Below are 23,854 nucleotides of genomic sequence, written 5' to 3'. Positions count from 1 at the left end.
CTGGAAGATTTAAAGTTAAGCTGTCCTCTGTGCTCCTCCCAAGTGCATTGTTATATGCGAGCGCACTTACGTAGGTACAAAACCTGTCAGGCTTCAAAGCAAAACTGGAAACAAAAGCAGCGAATTCCTACGGGGATACTTGATTTGCAGAGACCTGAATGCGATGTCACGTGCTTTTTGTTGTTAACGGAAACTTGAGTGCACGTTCACAAATGTAGTGCAAAAATATTTTTCCAAATATTCTTCACAACAAAGATAAGTTGATATATGTAGTCTCATTTTTCAGGGCGTGACCGAAGGAGGGGGAGCAAAAAGACAACCTTGCCCCTCCTCTGTGGCTTCTTAACATCAGGCAATATTGAAAGCACTTGTGGGTAGAGGCGGAACAACCAAGGGAGGAACTTTCATTTCTTGTCTATTTAGATTTATTAAAAGTTTACTGTTTGTTTTAAACGTCATGTTCAGGGCTGATGGCTTAGTTTTAGACCTCAGAGAGAGGTAACGCCGTTCATTCTTATGTTCACATGTGTTTTGTTTTTTAACCCTTGCTAATAGCACCGTGATATGTAGGCACATTTAAGGGATGTTGAGGTAGGGCCCACACATTTTCGATCTCGGACATTTCGGAAGTGATGTGATCAGCACCATGCTCAGGCCGCATTTACCCCCAATGGTTATTTATTTGTCTCGTATTTATTTGTGGCGGAGATTAAGGCTCATGCCTTTTCTTACACTCAACCACATACAATTCATAATATAGAACATATTCATAAATTGATTCATATATAACCATTGCAAATAACGATCACACATATACATTTCATGTCAAACCAGCAGCGGTAAAAATATGTAATTGAAAGAAATACATAAAACATATATATACATGTACACACACACTCATACATAGGTATATATACATAAAAGGTCACTACAAATATTTATTAAACATGTACTAATTTGACAAAAAAAAAATCACTCCATGAAACTTTCTCTTAATCTTCTTTGAAGATACCTATGGAAATTGATTTTCTCATTTCATGCGAAATTGAATTCCAATCCCTAACCACTGATACAGTAAGAGTTACCAAAAAAAATCAGTTTAGTGAGTTTTAATTGTCAGAAGATTGGAACTTTGGGATTTTGTGTATGATAACTCTGGGTTTCCTAAGGGAAGCAATCTGTCTGTGAGATATAAAGGACTTCCTGTATAAAGTAACTTATATAGCAACACTAGTTTTCTGTACCCCCGTCTTTCTTTCATTTTAATCCAGCCTAATTTATTATAATATTCAGTTAAGTGGTCATACTTCTTAAGCATGAGTTCTGAATTTTTTGAATTTTCATTGCCAGCATTTTATTACAATCAGCATATACACTATCGCAATAGTCAAGATGTGAGGGGACCAAAGCTTGTACAAGTCGTTCTTTAATAACAGGCGAAATAATTTTCTTTGATTTGTATAATAGATGTAAGGAGGCATTGGCTTTCTTACATATATTATTAATGTGTTCAGACCAGGTAAGGTTTGTATCTATAATGTGTGCCCCCAGGTACCCATTCATTTTAGTCTGGGTGGGCCCGGGAGTCGCTTTTGCGGGGATAAGTCCAGAAAAATTCCGACCTTAGATCATCCACCACGGAAATCGAACCCGAGTCTCCGCGTGGCAGTCGAACACCCTACCCACTAGACCACCGCGTCGTCTCGAATTTTTCCCCACCTTCACCTTTTTACCTAGAAGGCTCAAGCTCCTCCTGCTCCCCTGGTTCGGAGCCCTTGCATCCGTGGAATGCAGTTGCAGATGGAAAAGAAGAGATTTAAAATTAGGCTGCTCTCTGACCCCTTCCCATCGGGGTACGCGGGGTTTATTCTTTCACACCGACCGCATCTGTCCGTAAAATCGAAGCGGCGAATTCCTAAGGGGATAATTCCTCCTTACACTTGATTTGCGGAGACGTGGCTGCGATTCTTATCTGCACATGGATCTTTCTGACACGTACTTCTTGCTGGTATCGAAACTTAAGTCCACGTTCATTTAACTAGTGCAAAAATATTTTTTCCATTTTTTTCAAAACGAAATACAAGTTGGAAAAAATATAGTCTCATTTTTAGCACGCGACCGGGGGGAGGCAAAAATACTATTTTGCCCCCCTCGAATATTGCTGAAAGAAATTTCCAGTCTTTACATTTGGGAGCAAAAGTACAGTCACGAACAAAATTAGGTTGGTACGAAATCATCACATACGGTCTCAAGTTCGATTGTGAAATTAAGAGTTTGATGTTTAAATCTACCTTTTGCACGGATACGCTAATCCGAAGTGGACCTACAGTTTGGATCCGAACCACTGTGTGCATCCACCGAGTATTGAAGCTGTGACACCTTGAATACAAGGGTATATCGTTATAACTGTACCAATGGGGAGGCTCTATTGCAGTCTTTAGAACACCAGATATCAGTATTTGTGCTGGTTTGGGAGAATTTTTAAAAATTCTTCTTTTGAAGCACAAGAAAGACTGTGAAGGATGATAATTTGAACCTATATTTTGCATCCCTTTTTGCTACTTTTTGCAAAATCGCGACGATGAGAACGAATAATGATTAGATGAAAGTGATAAAGAACACTCAAAAAGAAGAATCCATACACGAGAATATATGTATATTAAGGTTAGGTAAGTTCCCCTTGCAGATTACACCGTGCCATGAAAGTTGTGCCCCACATATTGTCGATCTGGTTTATTTTAGGAGGTGATATGATCAGCATTATGCTCCTGCTGACTGTATCCCACGCGTTAATTTGAGCCTGGGTGAACCTCAGAGACACTCTTATTCAGGGACAAGGCCGGAAAAATTACAACCTTACATCACCCACCCCGAGAATCGAACACGGGTCTGCTGCGTGGCAGTCAAGACGCCCAGACCATCAACGTTCTAAAATTATATATAGTTTCCCATATATCATTAATATTCATTATATAATGGACATATTTTGTCGTCGTCGCCTTTTAATTTAGGGGTCTTGGGTTCGATACTCGGTGAAGGCTCATAGTGGTTCGAATCCAAATTTAAACTCTAGGTCCAGTCCCGATTAACCTATGTGCACAAACTGGACTTAAAACGGCAACTCAAGAACATATTGTGTGCAATTTTAAGTTTTGTTAATAAGCTTTAGAAAATTTTAGGGTCACGTGGAAGTTTCAAGGGGGCCAGTGCCCCTGACCTCCTTATCCACGTTCCTGATGTTTGTTATTTACTTTTATGCTAATTAACGATTTTAATTGTTAGATTTACAAGTTACATTGGGGAAGGAATTGCCCCTTAATCCCATGTTTACAAACTGCACAATTGTTCCATGTAGAACATATTGATGTAGGTCAGATCCATATGACGTTGATCTATGATCATTAGACAGCGAAAGTAGCGTCACAATTATCGCACATTCACGCTTGTGTTTTTGGATGGACTCCAGATCTTTAATACAACTGTTTTGCTGACACAATCATCACACGCTGATAAGCTCTGCAATGCAACGTACGTGACTAAGCATATTCTAAAGATGGCATTCAAGGGCTCACCAGAAGTGGGCTTTATTCTCACTAGTAAGCGAGGTGCTTTATATAATACCTGAAGATATCGAAGTTTTACATGAATGTGAAGAGATATACTAAGATATTCTGCCTGCTGGACTGCGTCAAGTTTCGTGAGTACGTTAGACAATAATTTTTGAACTATCAGCTTTAGTTGATTTCAAGCTATTCTCGACCGAACTGCCGCTGTAATATCTCAATGGCATTATGTTCTGCATATGGTATTAACACCTCCTCGGTTACAGAGTTCCATCTCCCACATAATGTTCCAGGTTCGAGCCTACACATTTGTCTTCTTCCTTGCCAGTGTTCCTTCATCAATTCTTCACGCATCCTTAGTGTCGTGGTTAGCTAAAATGGCAGAAAAGGTGCGCAAAAAAAGAGTAATACATATATAGTTGGGGTATATCGTTACAACGACTGGTATCTTAGGTTCGAATCGTGGATTAGACACGCATGTGCATTCGACTGCGCATCTATTTCATCATTAATCCCACATCGTTGTGATTAACCTTGAGGTAAAAAAGGCGTGTATGGCGTGTCCTGACAAAGAAAAAGCCGGGCAGGCTTACTGAAAATAATTTTAGCTCAGAACTTCTCTCATAAATTTGAGAAGATTGTTTGCCTGAAATGGTTTTATTTAAATTGTGAATTATTATTACTGAATCAACCACACGTTATTGCATTTTAAATATCTTTGAAGATTGAATTAGCGTGTACAAAACCATATAAAATAATCATCAGATTTTTAGTTTTGCAAGACTTTTGAAAGAAACAAAAATTAACTATCCTGTGCTGCCATCTACGAAAGAAAAATGCAAGCTTGATACTTTCAGAGCGTACTTTCATTATCAAGAACTGATTAATAGAGACAGATGAATAGACTGTTCAATTGACACGAGTATATACATAAATAACGGAAGTAGGGCGCCATAATCAGAGGACGTACCGGGATTTTCCCGGGGTGCACTTTCTAAGAGTACACTGTGCTCAGATGTGTGTGTGTCTAAGTTTAATACTGAAGTCGGAACCAGTGTTTGGAAGTAACTAGTTACAAGTAACTGAGTTACTATTTTGAGAAGAAACTGTAACTAGTTACTTTTAAAAGTGAGTAACTGTAACTGAGTTACTTTTTATGATAGAAGTAACGTTTTAACAGTTACTTTTACAGTTACTTTGCGACCAGGGGCGCCGACTTGTCAAAATTATTGGGGGGGGGGCTCTGATCACTGAAATAAATTAATGAATGACTCATTCTCTCCCTTTTTTAAGTTTTGGCGTCAGTGTTCGGAATCTCATAAAAGTCCATGAATTCCTCAAAAATATCATTTTTTTATTCGCAGTTCGAATGCAGAATATTAATTGTCCACGAATGGAAATGGCACAAGTTTCGTCAACCATAATAGCAAAATATTCCCGACTTTTAGTATCTGCTACCACGGAGCGCAAAACAGATCTCCCTAATATATCAACGATCTCGTTCTGAATGTCATGTGAGAGCCATTTGTAGCCCGAACGTCCCATCCACTACCCTAGTTTACTCTTTTTAGTAAAAATTTTAACAAGACTCATAATTACATACTTAGTCCCAATGGTTTAGCAGTCTCAGCCCCTCAAAGTTGATTGTCTAGAAGAGGGGTTTCCAACTGGCGGCCCACGATGCCTTTTTATGCGGCCCGCAAAGCCAGTTTGCAAAATACATTAATTTTATGTATTTTTATTAAAACACGTTCTATTTTTACTGAAGGAACGGAAGCTCTGTGAAGAAAGACAATATCACAGGTAGAATTGATTCGATCAAATAATGACATCGATGTTCGACAGCACATACACGTGTGAAAGTGTTTTTTCTTCAATGAAGTTCATCAAGAACCGCTACAGAAGCCGACTGGCAGATTCTTCACTGCTTCACTTTCTACAGAAATTCAAGTGGATATTCCAACTTTAAGAATAAAAGCAGATCGGCTTCAATTTTCACATTGAACACTTAATATGAAGGATTCTTACTTGTATGGTGTGTCTTTAATTTCTTTCAATTCATCCATAACTATTGGGTTTTTGTGAAATAAATTGTAATTATACAATTTTGATTTGCAATTTCATTGTTTTTATTGCCTCATTTTAGAAATTTAGGTCATGCGAAAGTACTACATTTTCAGTCCAGTACTTACAATTTTTTGTAATTTTTAATTCCCCAACCCCCCCAAAAAAAATGCGGCCCGCCAATAACCTGCTGGATATAATTTTGGCCCTCGGACCTTTTGAAGTTGGAAACCACTGGTCTAGAACATTTCAAATGTGTATTGAAAGTTAAGTTCATGTGGCACAATTCAGAGTAAACTTTACAAGAGAAGCAAAATAATACATTAGATCCTCTTAAGCAAAATTATTATTTGGGGGGCTCTGCCCCCACATCGTTAACATTGGAGGGGGGCTCGAGCCCCCCAAGCCCCATGGAGTCGGCGCCTATGTTTGCGACACTTAAATTGCTATGTAAGTGTCATAAATTATTGGCGATTTAGGACTCAAAGTGAGGCGGAATTTAGTTTCTGCTGTGATATAAAAGCACATCCTTTGATACATTAATTCTTGCAAACAATAGATGAAGAGAAAAAGAGAAAGTTGTTCCTGTCGATGGGCAGTCGGTAGGCTCCAGCCAGGTGCCAGGAATTTCAAGGTTTATCCTGTTTCATGTTTCGTTTGGTAGACCTGAATTCCAAAGCGATATGCACACTTCGGAAGAGGGGTGGATTTCCCAGAAGCTTCTAGGAGGAGAATTCCTTCCTATTGCTGACAGTTTGCCATTGTGAGTTGTGTGTTGAAGTGTGTCTTGTTTCTGTATTTCGTTCCTCTGTGCCCTTATAACTTCCCTCTCCTGTAAGTAGCATCCAATAGTTTTTTTTCCTTTGCTATAATATCGGATTAAAGTTTATTAAACTGAAAGGGACGTACTGCAATATTTCAGTGTTTTTACGAAAGAATTCAACGATACTGGTAGTATGAACGAAACTGAAGAAGACGAGAGCTAGCAAATGCGCATATGAATGGAAAACAATGTAATTGTTTCCACGTGATTTCATTTATCTCAGTTCCTGATAATTTGAAAATGGAAGTAAAAATATTTCCGGTTAGAATTAGCTTATTTATGATTATTCAGCATTTCTGGAAATTTGGAAAAAGGTAATATATTTTGGTAAGTGCTATTCGTTTAAGATTTAAATGAGAACCCATTTTATTGAAATGACAAATACAACAGATCTCACCATTGTTATTGATACAACAGTGAATTACAACACTCAAGTGGCAAACGAACGAATCAGCAAGATCCTAGAATCATTCTCGCTTGTTTATGTAATCCTCTCGGAGAGAAGTGAAGGGGTAAGTTTAAAATGCCATTTTCACCTTCATTGATAACGCACAATTAGAGGCTACAACATTATAATTTTTATCATTTTCTGGTTCATAAACACTTGCAATTGTACAACAAATTTATTTATCTCTGGCACGCCCTTTATGCGCAACAGACCTCCCTTCTTAGAATATATTCTACTTGAGTGATATCTCTCTCTCTTTCTGTACAGTTTCTAGAACCCCCCCCCCTCTACAATGGATATCCATTAAGTATAACAAGGACAATAAAGATAAATTTAATTTAAATATAAATGTTTGAGTCGCAGTAGCTCAGTCGACCTCCGTGACGAAGTGGTTAGCACAACGCAGAGGTCAGAAGTCCCGAATTCTAGTTCGGACATGTTTGTTCCAATGAGAATACAGAAAACAGAAAATTGAGAAAATGTGAATAACGGGGGATACTACCACATAAGGGTATTCCTAAAAAAAATAAAATCGTTGGGGTTCCTGACTACCATGCGAGAGACCCGGGTTCGATCCTCGGTAGGGGATATCTGGAATTTTGTCCACCAGTTGAAGCGGCTCCGACGCCCCCCAGCGTCGTATAAAGTACCTGGAACTATGGGGTAGTCAGGGGCGTATCTTGTCCCACAATTACCATCACCACCACACTAACTCCACACACCCCATACGCCTTCATGGTGTGGCGCAAAGCACAGGCGAGCACTTTCTTTTGTAATAAATATAAATAAACGAAGACTTATATTATGTACCAGTAACATAAGTGAAATACATGTTAGTCTTCACAAAATATTTTATTACAATTAATGATCAACTTGTATAATTTGGTTGCAAGAAAAGTTTCAGCAGAAAGTAACTGCAAAAGTAACTGTACTTTTAAAGTAAGTGTAACTGTAACTCAGTTACTTTTTAAAATGAGTAACTATAACTTACTTTTTTAAGCAAGTAATTATAACTAGTTACCATTTTAAAAGTAACTCTCCGAACACTGGTCGGAACAATCATTGATATAATTTCTCTGACATCCTCGCCAGTTGCGTCACCAGAGAATGATGTCAGGGTGTGCTTTACTTCTGGTGTTCGTGGCAACTGGCGTAGGCAGGGGGAGCTGATGAGGCCACAGCCCCTCCCGAGTTTTGCGAAAAATCAATATTTTTCAAATGAGAACAGTAAAGAACTCTGGAAACACCAAAGTGATAAATACAAACCACGGATTAACATTTTTCTGTCTTGGAATAACTTTAGAAACGAAGTTTAAACATGAAAATTACGAAATATATAATTTTGTATTCCCAGTGACACATTTCCATCTGGTGGTGAAAAATTTGAACTTTTTTTCGACAACACTCGCTTCCCTACAGTTCTACGGATTGACATTTTCAAAGCTGTGTGAAGGGCACATTATTTAAAGTTTATGGAACCAATGTTATAGGAATATAACGACGTAACCTTTTCTAAACTTACTGTTAGTGTTGCTTTAGAAGGGATGGGAGGGAGCACAAGTAAAATCATAAAGTCATCGATTTTGTGAACACGATCACCGACATACATTGAGAGTCATTTAGATAATACTGTTTCTACAGCAGAATACTTTGAAGAAATGAAACGTATTTCATTTCAGGCAAATTAGAATACGTGTTTGAAGACAGCGAACGAAAAATCAATATTGCTGTTACGAGTGGTAGAATTTGCTTGAAGTTTTTTCTAGAATACATTGTAGGAGTGTAAGGAAATATATTCACGGCAAAGTACGGACATTTCTTGAGTCACGATTTCGTAATGAAACCTACAGAACTTTGGCACTTGATGTGGCTCTTGATCTGTAGTTGCAGATTGCAAAATTCTGGGGGGACAGGGAGGATTCTCCCCCGCAACAGCTAAAAAATCACCTCCACCAAAAATTTTCAGACGAGGTGAACGTTTGTTACAAGATAAGCAATTAGTTGTGACTTGAGATATACTTTACCAAGGAGAATATCGAAAACGCACACACACACAAACATCAGAACGACGAAACGAATACGTTTATCTGTGGTCACATGGCCTACGGCATTTCGCGACTGTTTCATACATTCGAAACTATTTTTGAGGAATTTCCTTTCCATTACCTCTCACGCGACAAATGCCTATGTTACGGTTCCAGTGTGACGGCAGGTATGCAGTCAATCTCTCGCCAAGACCTCACCACTTTGCTCAGTGATGCAAGACGTTCCGATAGAAGGTGAAAAATCGTGGGAAACATTTACTTACATGTAATTTCATGTAGGTTCAGTAATTATTTTATGTACAGGGTGATTCTAAAGTCACTATACATTTTAGTGATATCGTGACAAAATACATTTCTTTTGCATGTTATGTGCAGCAATGCTAACAGTAGAAGAAAGAACAGCCGTTCTTTGTGCTCGTCTGCGTGGAATAACGTATGTAAAGGTGCGGACGGACTTCACTCGGAAATTCAGAAAACCAGGCTCCACCAGGCTGGCTATTAAAGCTCTGTCCGAAAGGTACAAAGTACAGACTTGAAGTATGATCTTTGCGGAAGTGACGTCACCTAGTACAGTTCGAAAGCGCCAAGAACAGAAGTACGCAAGTGCACAGCTCGCAGTGCAGATGGTTGCTGACTAGGTCACGTGGTTTCCGCACTCGTTGTTCATTTGTTTAAAATCACGGAGGTAGAAAGCTAGCGACACAGGTACGAGTAGATAGATATACACAGAGGCGTCTCCTGAACGCATGCGGTGTATGTTGCGCATGCGTCAATTTTTGGAAAAAGGGCAGCTTGCCCTGCGACTACATTCATGAGCATTTCTACATTCTAATTTCTTCATATAGGAGAAGTTTTTATTTTACACGAGAGCGCTCAACTAAGCTTATATTACATTTCTTGGATCTGAAGTGAAAGGAAGTAATAATTATTTTCCCACAATTGACGCATGCGTCACTTCAGATCGAATTACGTCTGTAACAAATACTGTGAAGTTGTAGCGATTACTTTCACAAAAATGCTCTCGTAGTTAGTTTAGCATTAAAATAATATCGCCAAATGCTTTCTAAAGAAAAAGGTTATAAATTACCTGTTCATTCTTTCCCACTAATCATAAACTTGCATTTCTCTCGTCTCAATCTGCTCTTAAGATTTGTAACATCCTCTTAGCAGACGAATTACGTGGCAGGAGCAAATTTGAAGCTTATTCTTACTGCTGACACGTGCGTGGCAGCAGACTCGGCCATGAAGAAATTAGAATGTAGAAATGCTTATTAATGTCGTCGCAGAGCAAGCTGCCCTTTTCCCAAAATTGACACATGCGCAGCATGCACCGCATGCGTTCAGGAGACGCCTCTGGATATACGTTATGGGCCAGGAAGTTGTTGGTTATGTTCTTCTAATGTGTGTAAATGTATGTGTACGAGCATTTGAAAATGCTATGTGATTTCTGTGGTGAAAAATAAGTGTTTAAAACGCGAGGAAAACAACGAGTACTCAGTTTTATCTACTGATCGTATTTGGCGCTGCAGTCGAAGTGCAATTCGAAAGACTTTCACTTCCAGTCCACGACTTGAAGACCGTACTCCAAGACCGTACTCGGAGGATGCTCGCTTCAAGTACGGTCTTGCACCTTTCGGACACGGCCTAAGAACCTGGTCAACAAATTGAAGCGAACAGGTCGTTTTGTGGATGAAGAACGTCCTGGTAGGCCAGCCATAATACCACAAGTTGTGCATGCAAAGTGAAGATCCACAGCATAACCCAGTTGAAACAATGCATTACGGCCGCAGTTGCTGAGATTACACCAGCTATGTTGGAGAAGGTGTTTCGGGCTGTGGTGGATTGTTGCCATATGTGCCTAGACTTGAGGGGTGGTCACATTCAGTTATACTGATTTTGTGTCCTACAGTACATATTGTATTGTGTACAATAAATCCTGTTTATGCAGAAATGTATAGTGACTTTAGAATCACCTTGTATAACATGCACCATACTTTTTTGGGGAATAAATTTTATTTTTAAGCCTAAAACAGAAGAAATGTTAATTTCCGCAATACTTTTAGTTTTTTAAGCACCAGATACAATGAAAATCGCGAAAAATACCACAATTATGTCAAATTCGCGTTATTACGAGGTTTCGAATGCATGAATAATATATGGAAAACATACAACTGCACGTGCATAAACTCTTTTTTGCTACAATTAACATTTTCTGGGTCCCGGGTTCGAATCGTGGCCTGGGCATGGATGTTTATGTCTATTCATCAATTTCATCATATCATCACTCATCCCCATCTTCGCAAACTAGCCAAAGGTGGTACAAGAAGCGAAGTAAATTAAAGCAAATCAATCAATCAACATTTTGCGGTGTTATCTCGTTTGCGAAAAATCAAGGCTTCTTATGATAAATATTTATTGCCTCGCATCCGATATCCGGTCTCACTTATCGCACAAGCCTCAACCACCCGCCCTTCGCCTTCTGACGTCAGCAGAAATGTGTTAGGCTAAATGCCTTCGTTCTCAGGTTAGGCTTGTTAGCATGGCCTCGGAAGGGGGATCGAACGGGTCGGTGGACCGCCCTCCCCCCTTTGGAAATGTACATCGTTCATTTAAAGATACTCTTATTGTTAAAAACAGAAAAAAGTTAATTTAGTTAGTATTCGAACAGAATACAGAACAATGCTATCTATTGCCATACATAGAATAATAACGATATTGCATGATGGGATAACTAAGCAATGTAATTAAACAGTTTCAGTAAACAAAGTAATAAATGCATTGGATCGAAGACATTGAGTGAAAAATACAGGAACAAGGTTGTATTCTACCATTTCATCAAAAAACAAAAAAAACAAATGGTTCCACAGTTTTCAAAATTCTAATAATTACAGTTGTAGGTGAGAGGTCACACAACAAAATTTATGAAAAAAAAATCCCCTAACATTTAAAGCCTTTTCTTGAACGAGACATGCAAAAGTTAATATCAAAATGCATTTTAGATACTAAGTGCATAAAATGCAAAGAAATAATGGAAAATAGTTGTACTGGTCTTCACTAGTTTTGTGGATCGAGTCCTAATAATAATAATTATTTTTTATTTCAAATAAAATTTGTTTTTATTAGTTTATAATATTAATATAATGACATTAATAACCGTGGTAATACTACTCATTGTTATTTTTTCTGCTATTCAACTTTTATCATTTGCCCGACCCCCCTTGCAAAAATTTCTGGCGACGCCCATGCTTGTTAGGTTTAGTTCTCCTAGCATAAATAATACTTTTTTGGTGAAGCCCTGATGCCAGAAGCCGAAGGACGGGATGTTGGTTGAGGCTTGTGCAGTAAGTGAGATTCTCCGATATCGTCCCTGATTCTAACCTATTTCTTTCTTGCTCGTTTTCAGCTTTCCAAATACAAGATGACAATTGATCTCTACTACATGGACATCAGTCCACCTTGCCGGAATGTCCTCCTAGCCGCTAGGACCCTTGGGCTGGACCTCAACCTCAAAGAAATCAACACATTCAATGGGGAACACCTGGAACCTGAATTTATCCAGGTATAGCATATTTATTTCCATTTGCTTCTTTCACTGATTACTCAATATGGTCAGGTGAATCACTACATGGGATGGAACTTGAAAAGAAGAAATAATAATAATATTAATTAATATGATTGTTATTATGCAATAATAACTATTAATATTAACTACAGTAAACCCTCGTTAACACGAATATCAAGGGACCGAAAAATCAAGAGTTCGTGTTAAAAAAAAATCGTGCTAACTGGGGACTCAAATTTTATTGTTGCAATACAGTTCTTTCTACACATTAACCATTTACAATACGTATTATGTATGTCATTATAGAAAACACTACTACAGTACTACAGTAATTAACTTTAAAAAAGTACTCACAGATCATTTTCTGGTGAAAAACAGTTCAGTATGTGTCGTGATGACACAGATTCCCAGGATGCGGCGATAGCTTTTATTGTATCAAGCACACTCCTACTTGGGGTTTCAGTCTTCTACGTTTTAAAGAATAGAAAAACACATCTGAACACACAACTGAATTTGTTGGTTAAATACGTATAAGCTCATTGTTGACGCGGTGATGGCGATTGTCGAGTAGTCGCACCCAAGTTTTAATCTTTATGTTACTCGTACAGGCTATGTTTTAAAGAATAGAAAAACACCTTTGAACACATAGTGATTTGAATCTGTTGGTTACAATACTGTATAAGTCAGTGGCGTGCGGTGCTAAATCAGGCAGGGGAACAGGTAACCTGCATTGCCCACCCACCCCCACCTCCCATGCCTGTCGTCATATAATGCAGTAGACAAATTAAAATTCAACCCTTACTGAAATGAACTAAATAAATATACGATACATCTGTTACAAATTGTCAGAAGTGACATACATGAAGAACGTTAAAATTATGACAATAACATTGTTAAAGCAAATATGATATAATGTAAAGAAAACATTAAAAACAAAATTGTTGATGCACAAAAAAGAAAAAAATAATGAAAGCAATTTATGAGTGATCAGAGGAAATGAATGTTTGGTCGAATCCTGTTTCATCTCTCTATTTGTATATTACGTTGACATTTTTATGTAGAGTTGAGTATTCTTGTAATTCAAACGTCCTCAATGAAATAATTACATTCAGATGGCCGAGTTTTTTCATGACGTCCGCTAGATTTGTTGAAATTGTGACAAAACCAGAACTGTTCCAAACTCCCTTCTCAGGAACAAACAAGGACAACAATAATTTGCAGCTGGAAGAGTATCCAGTTAATCATTTTACAGAGTTGTAGTAACTTCAGGCACGTATCGAAGGGGGGGGGCTTAGGGGGCTCGAGCCCCTCCCGAATGTATTCGGTTTACACTAGATAAAATTAGATTTTTTGTTTCTTGTGGTGTGAAATAAAATAATCTGACGTTAATTTAAGGAGAACTAATTATCGAGGCAAGACGGAGAATGTTCTACGTATAACCCTATTATTGTAAATAGCAGGTATTCAAGGTGCTCATCAGGGGCTCGAGCCCCCCTCCTTTCAGGATATTTTTCTGTTTACACTAGATAAAATTACGTAGGTTTTTGGCTTCTTGAATAATGTGATGATAATTCGAGATAAATAATTATCGAGACAAGACGGAGGATGTTCTATAACCCTGTTATTGTTAATAGCGCGTATCCAAGGTGGGGATCAGGTGGCTCGAGGGACCCCCCCCACCTGGAATTTTTCAGTTTACACTACATAAAATTAGGTTTTTGTCTTCTTGAATGATGTGACGATAATTTAAGGAGAGAAATACTTATCAAGGCAAGACGAAGAATGTTCTATAATACTGTTTTTGATAATATTGCACGTAAATTTTTCTTGCTCTTTCGGTGTTGTCGCACCGAACTTGAACACTATGTAGAGACTTGTTAGCATTTGGAAGCTGCACAACAAAGGTAGCGCCACACGTAGGGCGATTCGTTGTAATTTTTAATCTATGGAAGGCGCGAGAGGGAACGTTCTTGAATAAGAGAAGAAGTCGAACTACTGGCAATATTATATACCCTCATTATAGAATATATAACCGGCTTCAATTTCGCGGTTGATCTGTACAACAGAATCTGTTAGTAAGACTTCAGAGGTAAGTGTGGCAATTCATGCAGTCGATGAGTGATCATTCATGTCCATTGGTTGCTTTATAAGATCTAGTGATTCGAAAATGAAAAGGACTAAATACCATAAAGTAACAAAGTCTACTACTAGTTCTAGTTCGGGTCCAAAGCTGAAGACATTGACGACAGCGGAACTTCCGGAGCATAAGAGCTGCAAACATAACATGGGAGGACAAGACACATTAGTGGTGTTCAGGCTCAAATCAGAGTGAAATATTCGAGAACTGTCAGCATCCAGTTTGCAGCCCATAGTTTGAATTTCGTGTTGTCGAGTGGATTGTGCATCCCGTGCATGTGTAACAGCTTCGTAAAAACACTTCTGATACATCGATGTTTTGATGCCTGGAAATGGACAAACACACATACTGAGATGGTTCGGTTACAGCATGGAAACAGAGGAGTTGATAGGTAGAAAGTGCTCCGATTTCACGTTCTAACGAAATGACAGCTTTAAACAGTGGCAACGATTTAGGGGATAGTTGCTCCCAATTTTTTGCCTGCACTATCACACTATGGCCTCTTAATGCTAAGCCTTGTCTATCCCCCGTTTTGGCACCCAATTGTCACCACTGGCCTTAAACATACAATTGTGAGGTTTTATCTATAGCCCTTTAAAAAATTGTGTTCATCTACCCCCCCCCCCCCCCCAAAAGGAATTCCTGGATACGTGCCTGAGTAACTTGTTTGAAAATGCCTTGTGTATGATTTCGTTTTAGTCTTTAATCCAGTTAGGATAGGTATTGGTTTGATGTCTTTTCTGTAAAGTTCAATGAACTTATAAGCTTTCGTCTTCAGCCGGTCGATCATACAACATTCGCAACCTTACGCTCGCAACATTCGCTTTCTTGTCCTGCCGCTGCGTTCGTCTTGGGCCTTGGCTTGGTGCTGGTGGAACAGATGGATGCGAGCTGTTTCCTCGGAAGCTATTTCGCAGCGTTTAGCCAAAGCATTTAGCAGACGCTAAGACTATATAACATTTTTCCAGTTCGTTATGAATGACAGACGCAATTTTGCAATGAAATTAGGAAAATATGAACTTACTACACTCAAAACTATCACTACGACGCAATTAAACTTTAGCACATAGCAAGAATTCGAAGGAAAAGGAATTCGCTATGTCTCTCGCAGGGAACAGCTATTTTTTATAGAGAGTTCAGCTTCCGTGGTGAGGATCGTTTACCTTCGCGCGTGGTCGGAAATACTCGGCATCAGGCCGTAGAGGGATGAACGACGAGGGTAGGTGAAGTAAACAAACGGCCGGTCACGGTGAATGTTTTTCTTCGGCGTTACTTTTGGAAATGTTGATTTCGGGAGAAAGAAGTGTTCTTATTATGTTAATATAGATAATTTAAATAGCTTGAATGGGCGATAAGTAGGAGGGAACAGCCTGTTCCCTCTGTTCCATGGAGGGACCGCCACTGGTATAAGTTGATTGTTGACAAGATGATAAGAGATTGTTGAGCGATTTCTTACATACCTAGCAGAGGAACGACAGACGAACAACAGAAAAAAAATATGAAAAACTTTGAGAGTTCGTGTTAAATGAGATCTAATGACGCAACGGACTAAAAAACAGTTCGTAATTCGTGGTAACCGAAATTCGCGTTAACCGATAAAACTTTCTATAAGATATAATACATCCCTGCCGGGATCAACATTTCGTTCATGTTAACCGAGTGTTCGTCTTAAGCGAGTTTGTGTTAACGAGGGGTTACTGTAAGAAATATAAACAAATATGATTCCTATTTTTATTTTTAAAAAATCATACAATTACTACACTGAAATGCATAGTTATTCTATTTTGTTATTAACTTTTGCACGCCTCTTTCAATAAAAAGCATTCAAGGATGGGCGGCAATTTTAGTCGTTAGGTTGTGAGCTCTCACATAAAAATCTCATTTTTGGAACGTTAAAAACATGACGTTTTCATCTGGTTTCTCTATTTTACTGATCTAACGAAGGTTTTACTTCGATTATTATTTTCCAGTACTAACTAATTGACCTTTATTTCTGTTATTATCAATAAAAATAACATGCTTTTTGCTGTTTTGAAACTTTAAATGAACAATGCTAATTTCCAGGGAAAGTCGACGGACAGGTTCGACCCCTCTCCCTAGAGGTTCATGATCATGATTCTTCCATTATGTATTAAATATTATGAGTAGAGAGCGGAAGTTGATGACCTAAAAAATATAGGTATATGACCTATAGAATGTCCTAAAAAATGGGAAAAAATGACGTAAAAAATGTCCATTAAATTTGTGAGTTTCAGGTTAAAAATTGAAATGAAAAGGAAATTAAACAAAATACAATCTTGCTTTCAAAAAAAAAAGCACGAAATGATACCAGATGCACATTCATTCAACGAGGATTTCCAATTGAAACAACCGAATAATTTTAAAACAATTTAATGAAAAAGTCGTATACACTGAATCAAGAATATTAGCAAAATGAAAGAAGTGACAAAATATGACGAAACAATACACCGAATATTGCGAAAAATTACTGAAAACCTGAAAATTGGCGAAAAATGCAAAAGAATGAACTTTAAAATTACCGTTTCTGGGTTCTGGACGAAGTGTATCTAATGGGCATCGTGTCCGAGATGCCAGAAAAAAGATGGCATTTCATCAACTTCCGCTCCCTAATTATGACTTTTTTAAAGTCCGCTTTATGCACAGATAGGGTAATCGGGACTGAACCTACAGTTTAAAGTGGAATCAGAACCACTATGTTCCTCCACGGGGCATTAAACCCGGGACCCCTTAATTACAATGCGATGAAGTTACCACTGCGCCATCTGGGAGGCGTGTTAAATAACGGGTTAGCCTAAATGATTCATCGGATTGCTAAGCACTCTGTATTTACAAGTATACCACGTACAAAGACTGGTGATACATGAAAAGATAAGATACACTCACGAAGTTGAAGAAGCCCGCTTCGTGGCTCGCGTGTACGCTAGATGGCAGGCCTCAGGGGGTGATCGTTCGGCGGCGCAGATCGTATGCGCAGATGTCCGTGGATGCATGACGTCATTTTCCAAACACTCGGCACGGAAAAGGCTGGTTCCTTATGCAAATATTGAGATATTTGACAACGAATATCTTCTAAAGTATAGTAGCTGGGGAAAAGTTACAACTTTCACTGTTAAGATTCATCCTTTCTAATCAATTTATCACAAAGTTGATTCAAATGTGTAAAATGGTTTTCAAGAAATCGTGTTACGAAGGAACCCCTGTTTTGTTCTCTCCAGGCTTCCAATGTAAGGGAGTTTTAACTTAAGCGCGTTGGATTTCTTTTTGCTCATGTTTTGAAATAAGATTATTTTGTTCTTGTCAACTGAAATCATGCCTAAATGCTATGGAAAGCTGTGAAAACTATTATCAGAAAACTAACTGAAGAAATCTAAAATATCACAGCTTGATTGATATAAAAAAATGCGGGATTGCCCATTTTTGTGAAAAAGACATTGTGAGAGATCTAAAAGCAGAACTTTTTAATATTTTATGTAAATGTAAGGGTGTAATAAACGTGACTGCTTCCCGTAAAATATCACTGCACTCTCCACGTTTCTCTTCTGTCTTTTCTTTGGCGCCGTCAATAGCTTCAACACGTTGTTTTTTTATATATATATTTGTCACATATTTGTTTTAATTAGTATTCTGCTCGTTCCGCCACCTGAACGCAGCAGAAAGGAATCAAAGGGCAGTGCAGTTACACCGGAAGAAGGCTCGGATATGGCAGGCTTCAGAAGTTAACTCATCCAAATTAAATTAAACAAGTATGTGCTCTCTCTAAATTTAAACCATAGTTCACAAATAATTTGATTAAAAGTTTCAAAAGTGTCTGTTTTATTTAATAGCGTATTAATTGGTGCATTCTTCTCCAGCATAGCTATAGGCAGTGACCACACTACAGGGGGGGGGCAGGAACGCCCCCTATTATCGTTCGACAATTTATCTCTCTCTATCTTAACTGCCCTGAGTAAAACGACAAAAATTAATAAATGAATGAATGCTCTTTTAGCCAAAATATGCATTTTTTTGTCGTATGTAACGGAATAATAAACATGATTGCCCCGGGAAAATATGACTTACCCCTCCATCTTTACTATTGCGCCGTCACTAGCTACAACATATTTTGATTTCTATTGTTCCCACATATTTATTTTAATTTTAGTATTGTGAATCAAATTCCACTGTGTTACCTCTACCCACCTCCCCCCCCCCCCACAGACGTACGATTTCAGTTGTAAGTTTTAGACTAAGCTTGTCAATGTCCACTTATATCTTTGTATTCTTGAGCCATTTAAAAAAAAAATCATTTCGTCCCTTCTTCTGGACTATTTCATATCAATGTTTTCCCACTGGAATCCCCTTTGCAGATCGAGATCCGGGGCTATAGCCTTCCCAAGCTACCGTCCCCTCCAAATACTCTCTTGGCCTCATGAAAGAAAAATATATATATTTCTACGAAATATTAATTTGACTTGGCAGTTTCTTTTTTCGAACAGGAATAAGTTTTAAATTTTCATAGTTTATAAATTTACACTAGCAATTTTGAGTAAAGGTTTTGCGTAACTCTAAAAGTACATTTAGAGACTGCAAGGTCAACTCTCGATATTTCAGATATATTAATAATTTTCATCACAACGTCTTGTAATAATTATTTGTTACTTCAATAATCTCCTCGCAAATGTTTCTCGCATATTAAAACATAGATACCATTTTCTGTTTATGTCCTTGTAATGTTGACCTCCGTGGCGAAGTGGTTAGCACAACGCTTTACGATGCCAAGGGCCCCCAGGTTCGAATCCCCGCCCGGGCATGGGTCTACTCTCCTTTCTTCAATTTCATCATATCATCACGCATCCTCATCTTTGCGATTAGCCATATGTGACAGATAAGCGAAGTAAAATAAACTAAGTCTATTAATCAATTATTTTTTAAAACTCTTTAATTCTTCTTTAGCATGCCAAGTTTTTGTTAAAATTATATTACAATTTGTAAAATGACGAAATTGTAAAGGAGAACACGCAACTTTCTTTGTAGCGCATCGGTCAGAAAGTTTCAGGAATATGGATTTTCCATATACTACTTTTTTTAACATGTACTTTGCCCCCTTTTAAAAGTAGCGCGTTTTCAATTATGTTACTAATCATTAAAAGGATGCCTCAATACCATCTTGGAGGATGACAATAATATACTTTCGCTCTCTGAATCTCCCATATAAATGCTAGGGGCCGTCTGCTTCAGCCGAGCTCACTGCTTCTCCGGTGACGTCACGCGTTCGTGCAAGATCGGCAATCTTCGGATGGCTTTACCTAATCTCTATCTACCTTGGGCAGGCCTGTGGTTTGGGTGATGTTTCTCTGTTGCTATGGCCCCCCAAGTCGCCAGATCTCACGCCATGTGATTTCTTCCTATGGGTTTATGTTAAGGACAAAGTTTATGTACCCCCCAATGCCAACAACGCTGCAAGAACTGCAGGAACGCATCACTGCTGCTGTGACGGACATTGACGGAAACATGGTAGTGAACGTATGGAGGGAACTGGATTACCGTTTGAATGTGTGCCGGGTGACCCACGCGCACACATTGAACATTTGCAGAATGTACCAGAAACTTGGTGAGTGTATCTATCTTTTCATGTATCACCCGTCTTTGTACGTCCTATACTTGTAAATACACAGTGCTTTGCAACCCGATGAATCATTTAGGTTAACCCTTATTTTAAAAAATAGGCTTCAAAACTGGTTTAATTGAATCCAACATACCATGAGTATGTTAAAACTTGAGGTTTCCAAATTTTACCGTAAAATGCATCTAACATTCACATACATCCGAAACATTTCTAGTTCAATAATACGATATCAGTGTCACACTGTAACAAATTATTAAGGTTATATTTAATACACATTGCTGTGAAATATCACAGATAGATAGATACAATTTCCATTCGCAACTCGAACTCAATTCAGTGTACACGTTTAAGTTTCGTGAACAAATTGAGAATAGTAGCTATAATTTACATGAGATAGATGTATGATCGAAACGTACATACTTATTTGGTAAATTCATTAAAATGTGATGTAATTAATTTATGTTTCACTGTGATTTCAGTTGAATCCTCAACACACCATTCCAACGATAAATGATAACGGATTTGTCTTATGGGACAGGTAAGTTTATTTAAGAATCAATAGAATTTTTATATAATATTTACACAGCCATGTATTACCGATGGTGTGCATGTCAGCACAGTTACAGGCAGCCAAACACATCTCTACAAATGCTCCACCCTCAGCATGAGGTCACTTGTAACCTTCCTCTTAAATTGGAGAGTGATTATTTATATTATAATTTAGAACATTTATTGAACATTTCAAATGTGTTATCAACAGTACCTCAAGGTAAGTTTGATTAATTCTGAAGTTATGGCCACGTCAGCAGATAGGGGATTTGTCTGTTGCAAACTTCCTGACTAATATTGCCACACACTCCTTACTGACGTCTAAAAGAAATAAATATTTGTTCTTTTTTTTCGTGTCATACGATATAACGTAATAAATGTAAAATCTGCAGTTCTGTATTCCTCCGCACCTTCTTGTTTAATTTACACTGCTGTTTTATAAATTAAAGAAAAATATTTTTATATTCAGAAAAAAAAAACTACTTGACAAGATACGATATTTTAAGGCAACAGTATCTGACGCGTCAAGTTTAGGATTATTTATAGACTGTCCATTGCATTGTTGTCCTTATGTCGTTTCTCTCTTTTTTTAAAAAAAGTAGTCGTTGAGTGTTCAAGTGAGGAAAGAAGTCTTATCTCCATATTTTATGAAAGAAAGTGGAGAATAAACATCAGTGAAGGAAGAAAATAAGTAGTTCTTTTACTAAGAAGACAATACACCCCAATGTATAGACGTAGAATACAATCTTACAGGATTCTTGTTGGGAAACCTGATGGTAAGAGACCTGTAGGAATGTAACGAGTGCACTCACGGTCCCCGAAATGACGTGTCATTCATACCCCGGCACGGGGCCAAACGTCGTTATGTGTACGGGAAACCGGTCGTGACTCTTACGGTCCAGGTTTCCAAGTTCGGTACTGAGACGGTCGTTTATTGTCGTACTAATGCGAGGCGGAGATAAATACCTTGGAATGTTAGACTGTTTTGTTTACCTTTGATATGTAGATTCGAACAATCATAACACACTAATAGCATAATATCTGGTACCTGAAAAAACGTCAAATAACAACACTGACGAACGGTAAAAAGTGAATATATACTGTAACAACATAAAAATATTGCAATCAACAACTGTTTACATAGCCTCCTCAATCTCTCACTCATTCACTCTCTCTCTCTCTCTCTCTCTTTCACACATCTGAGGTATTTTTACATGTGAAGTATAGACACAAATCATGGATCTCATTAACTTATCATTCCTTTTTAGTTTTAAACCTTTGTGTGAATTTAGGATATTTGTCTGCTAGCTCCTGTGCTCTTTTAAATTAATTTATGTGCCAGTCCTCAGAAAGCGGTTAACTAAGACAATTGGGTCGGCGTGGTTAAATCTCTCGTTCGAATGAACATATTCATCCAGTCGTAAGCACGACATTTAACAAGTTTCTCGGACGGGGGTAATACACATAAGAGTCATTCCATGCGAAATCAACACAGCCTTTGACCTGACCATCTCCGATTTTCATGAAATTTGGGGAGTTGAAACTATCCATGGAACTTAGTAACTATGGAAATTTTTAGTTTCGTGCGTCTTGTAATTGTTAAATTATTCAAGGTCAAAGTTAGCATAAATTGCCCTTTTTGAGCCCGCTTAGCTATACTAAATCTGCTGTAACTCCGCCCCTATTTTGCCTAGGAAGCTCAAATAAAGCTTATTGTACAGGGAATTGAACAAGCTTTCCAGTTATATATAACAAGCCTACCTTTGGATAAAAATATAATTTTGTCATGTGACCTTGACTTTTGACCTTGAATATCTCAAAACATGTCATCACCAAAAATCGTGAAAAAAATATATTTGGTCCCTCATTCCATACTATAAAACATATAAAAAAATCATTCTGGGACTGCAATAGGATCAGAAGATACAAAATAATATGTGTAACTATGTGACTCATAAGAGCCGCATTACGTGAACTATGAAGAGTCAAATGTCCCTTAACACTCCCTACAAAATGTGAAGGAGTTATTCTGGGTATATTGGTCATGAAAGAAATAGGTTAGGCACAGGGAGATCCCTAGCCGTGTGTGTCAAGCGCAGGTCCGGCATATTGTTGACCGCCATATTGAATTCAACGCAAAAATTTCAAAGGAAAGGGGTGATGTGATATATCAAATGAGGCTAGAATTTCACAAGAAATGAAGTGACGAAGGTATATATATACATATATTTAACCAGCAAAAAAATATTACTGCATGCTTGTAACCATTTTCTCCTTTTCGAGGTGTTAAAAACAAAGCATTGGAATGCTCCTAACTTGTTAGGAACTCATCGAGATCGCGCTGACATCTTGGGAGAGAAAGCAGTATACGCACCATTGCATATGATTTTAATCAGCTACATTCACCAAATAGTTGAATAGTGAAGAATATTGGGAAAAGTATCTCAAACAATTACGTGACACTTCCTTTGGAATGAAAATTTTTTCAGTGACGAGGCTAATTTTTATGTTCACGATGAAGTTAATAAAATAAAAATAATATGCAATACCTGTGATTTGCTCAGTCGAATGGTTGTTGCTGGTAAGCTAATTATGTGGTATAATGTATGGCGAACGGAAATGGTTGGTCCATATTCAATAACGGAACCTTAAATGGTGAGGGCTTCTTGGATTTGTTAAGTGAACAGGTTTTTTCACCCTTGTTTACGGGATATGGCACTTTTCGAGAGTTTTGAAACAGGACAGAGTGTGACCACACTATGTGGACATTTTTGCAATTTCTTCATGGTAATTTTCTAGGTAAATTGATGGGCACGGGGATCTATTAAAAGGCCTGCACATTCCCCAGATCTAACATCTTAGGAGGACTTTTACCTTCAGAAACATTTGAAGAGAATGGTGCATGCACTAAAAGTCCCTGATATTGACCATCTGAGAAAAAGCATAGTTGCTGCTTGCGATGTTGTTGCACATGCTACATTGCCAAATGTTCTATGCGAGTGTGAGAGACGTCAACGAGTGTTCTCACAGGAACGTT

The 23,854-nt window shown here is 38.1% G+C and overlaps 1 protein-coding gene across 1 annotated transcript in view; it reads left to right on the top strand.

Annotated features, from left to right (window-relative positions):
- The first annotated feature begins 3,519 nt into the window (after nt 1–3,519).
- Nucleotides 3,520–23,854, top strand: part of LOC146003802 (uncharacterized) — a 59,430-nt gene continuing 39,095 nt past the window's right edge. Inside the window, exons 1-3 of the mRNA XM_083142220.1 lie at nt 3,520–3,701; nt 12,347–12,502; nt 20,748–20,806. Of these exons, the coding sequence (XP_082998346.1) occupies nt 12,362–12,502; nt 20,748–20,806 (200 nt within the window). The 5' untranslated portion in view covers nt 3,520–3,701; nt 12,347–12,361. The remainder of the gene's footprint in view (nt 3,702–12,346; nt 12,503–20,747; nt 20,807–23,854) is intronic.

Source organism: Lepisma saccharinum, chromosome 20 (assembly GCF_977018435.1).
Source record: "Lepisma saccharinum chromosome 20, izLepSacc3.1, whole genome shotgun sequence".
NCBI lineage: Eukaryota > Metazoa > Arthropoda > Insecta > Zygentoma > Lepismatidae > Lepisma > Lepisma saccharinum.
Note: the sequence above shows the minus strand (reverse complement) of the source record. Positions and strands in the feature narration are given on the sequence as shown.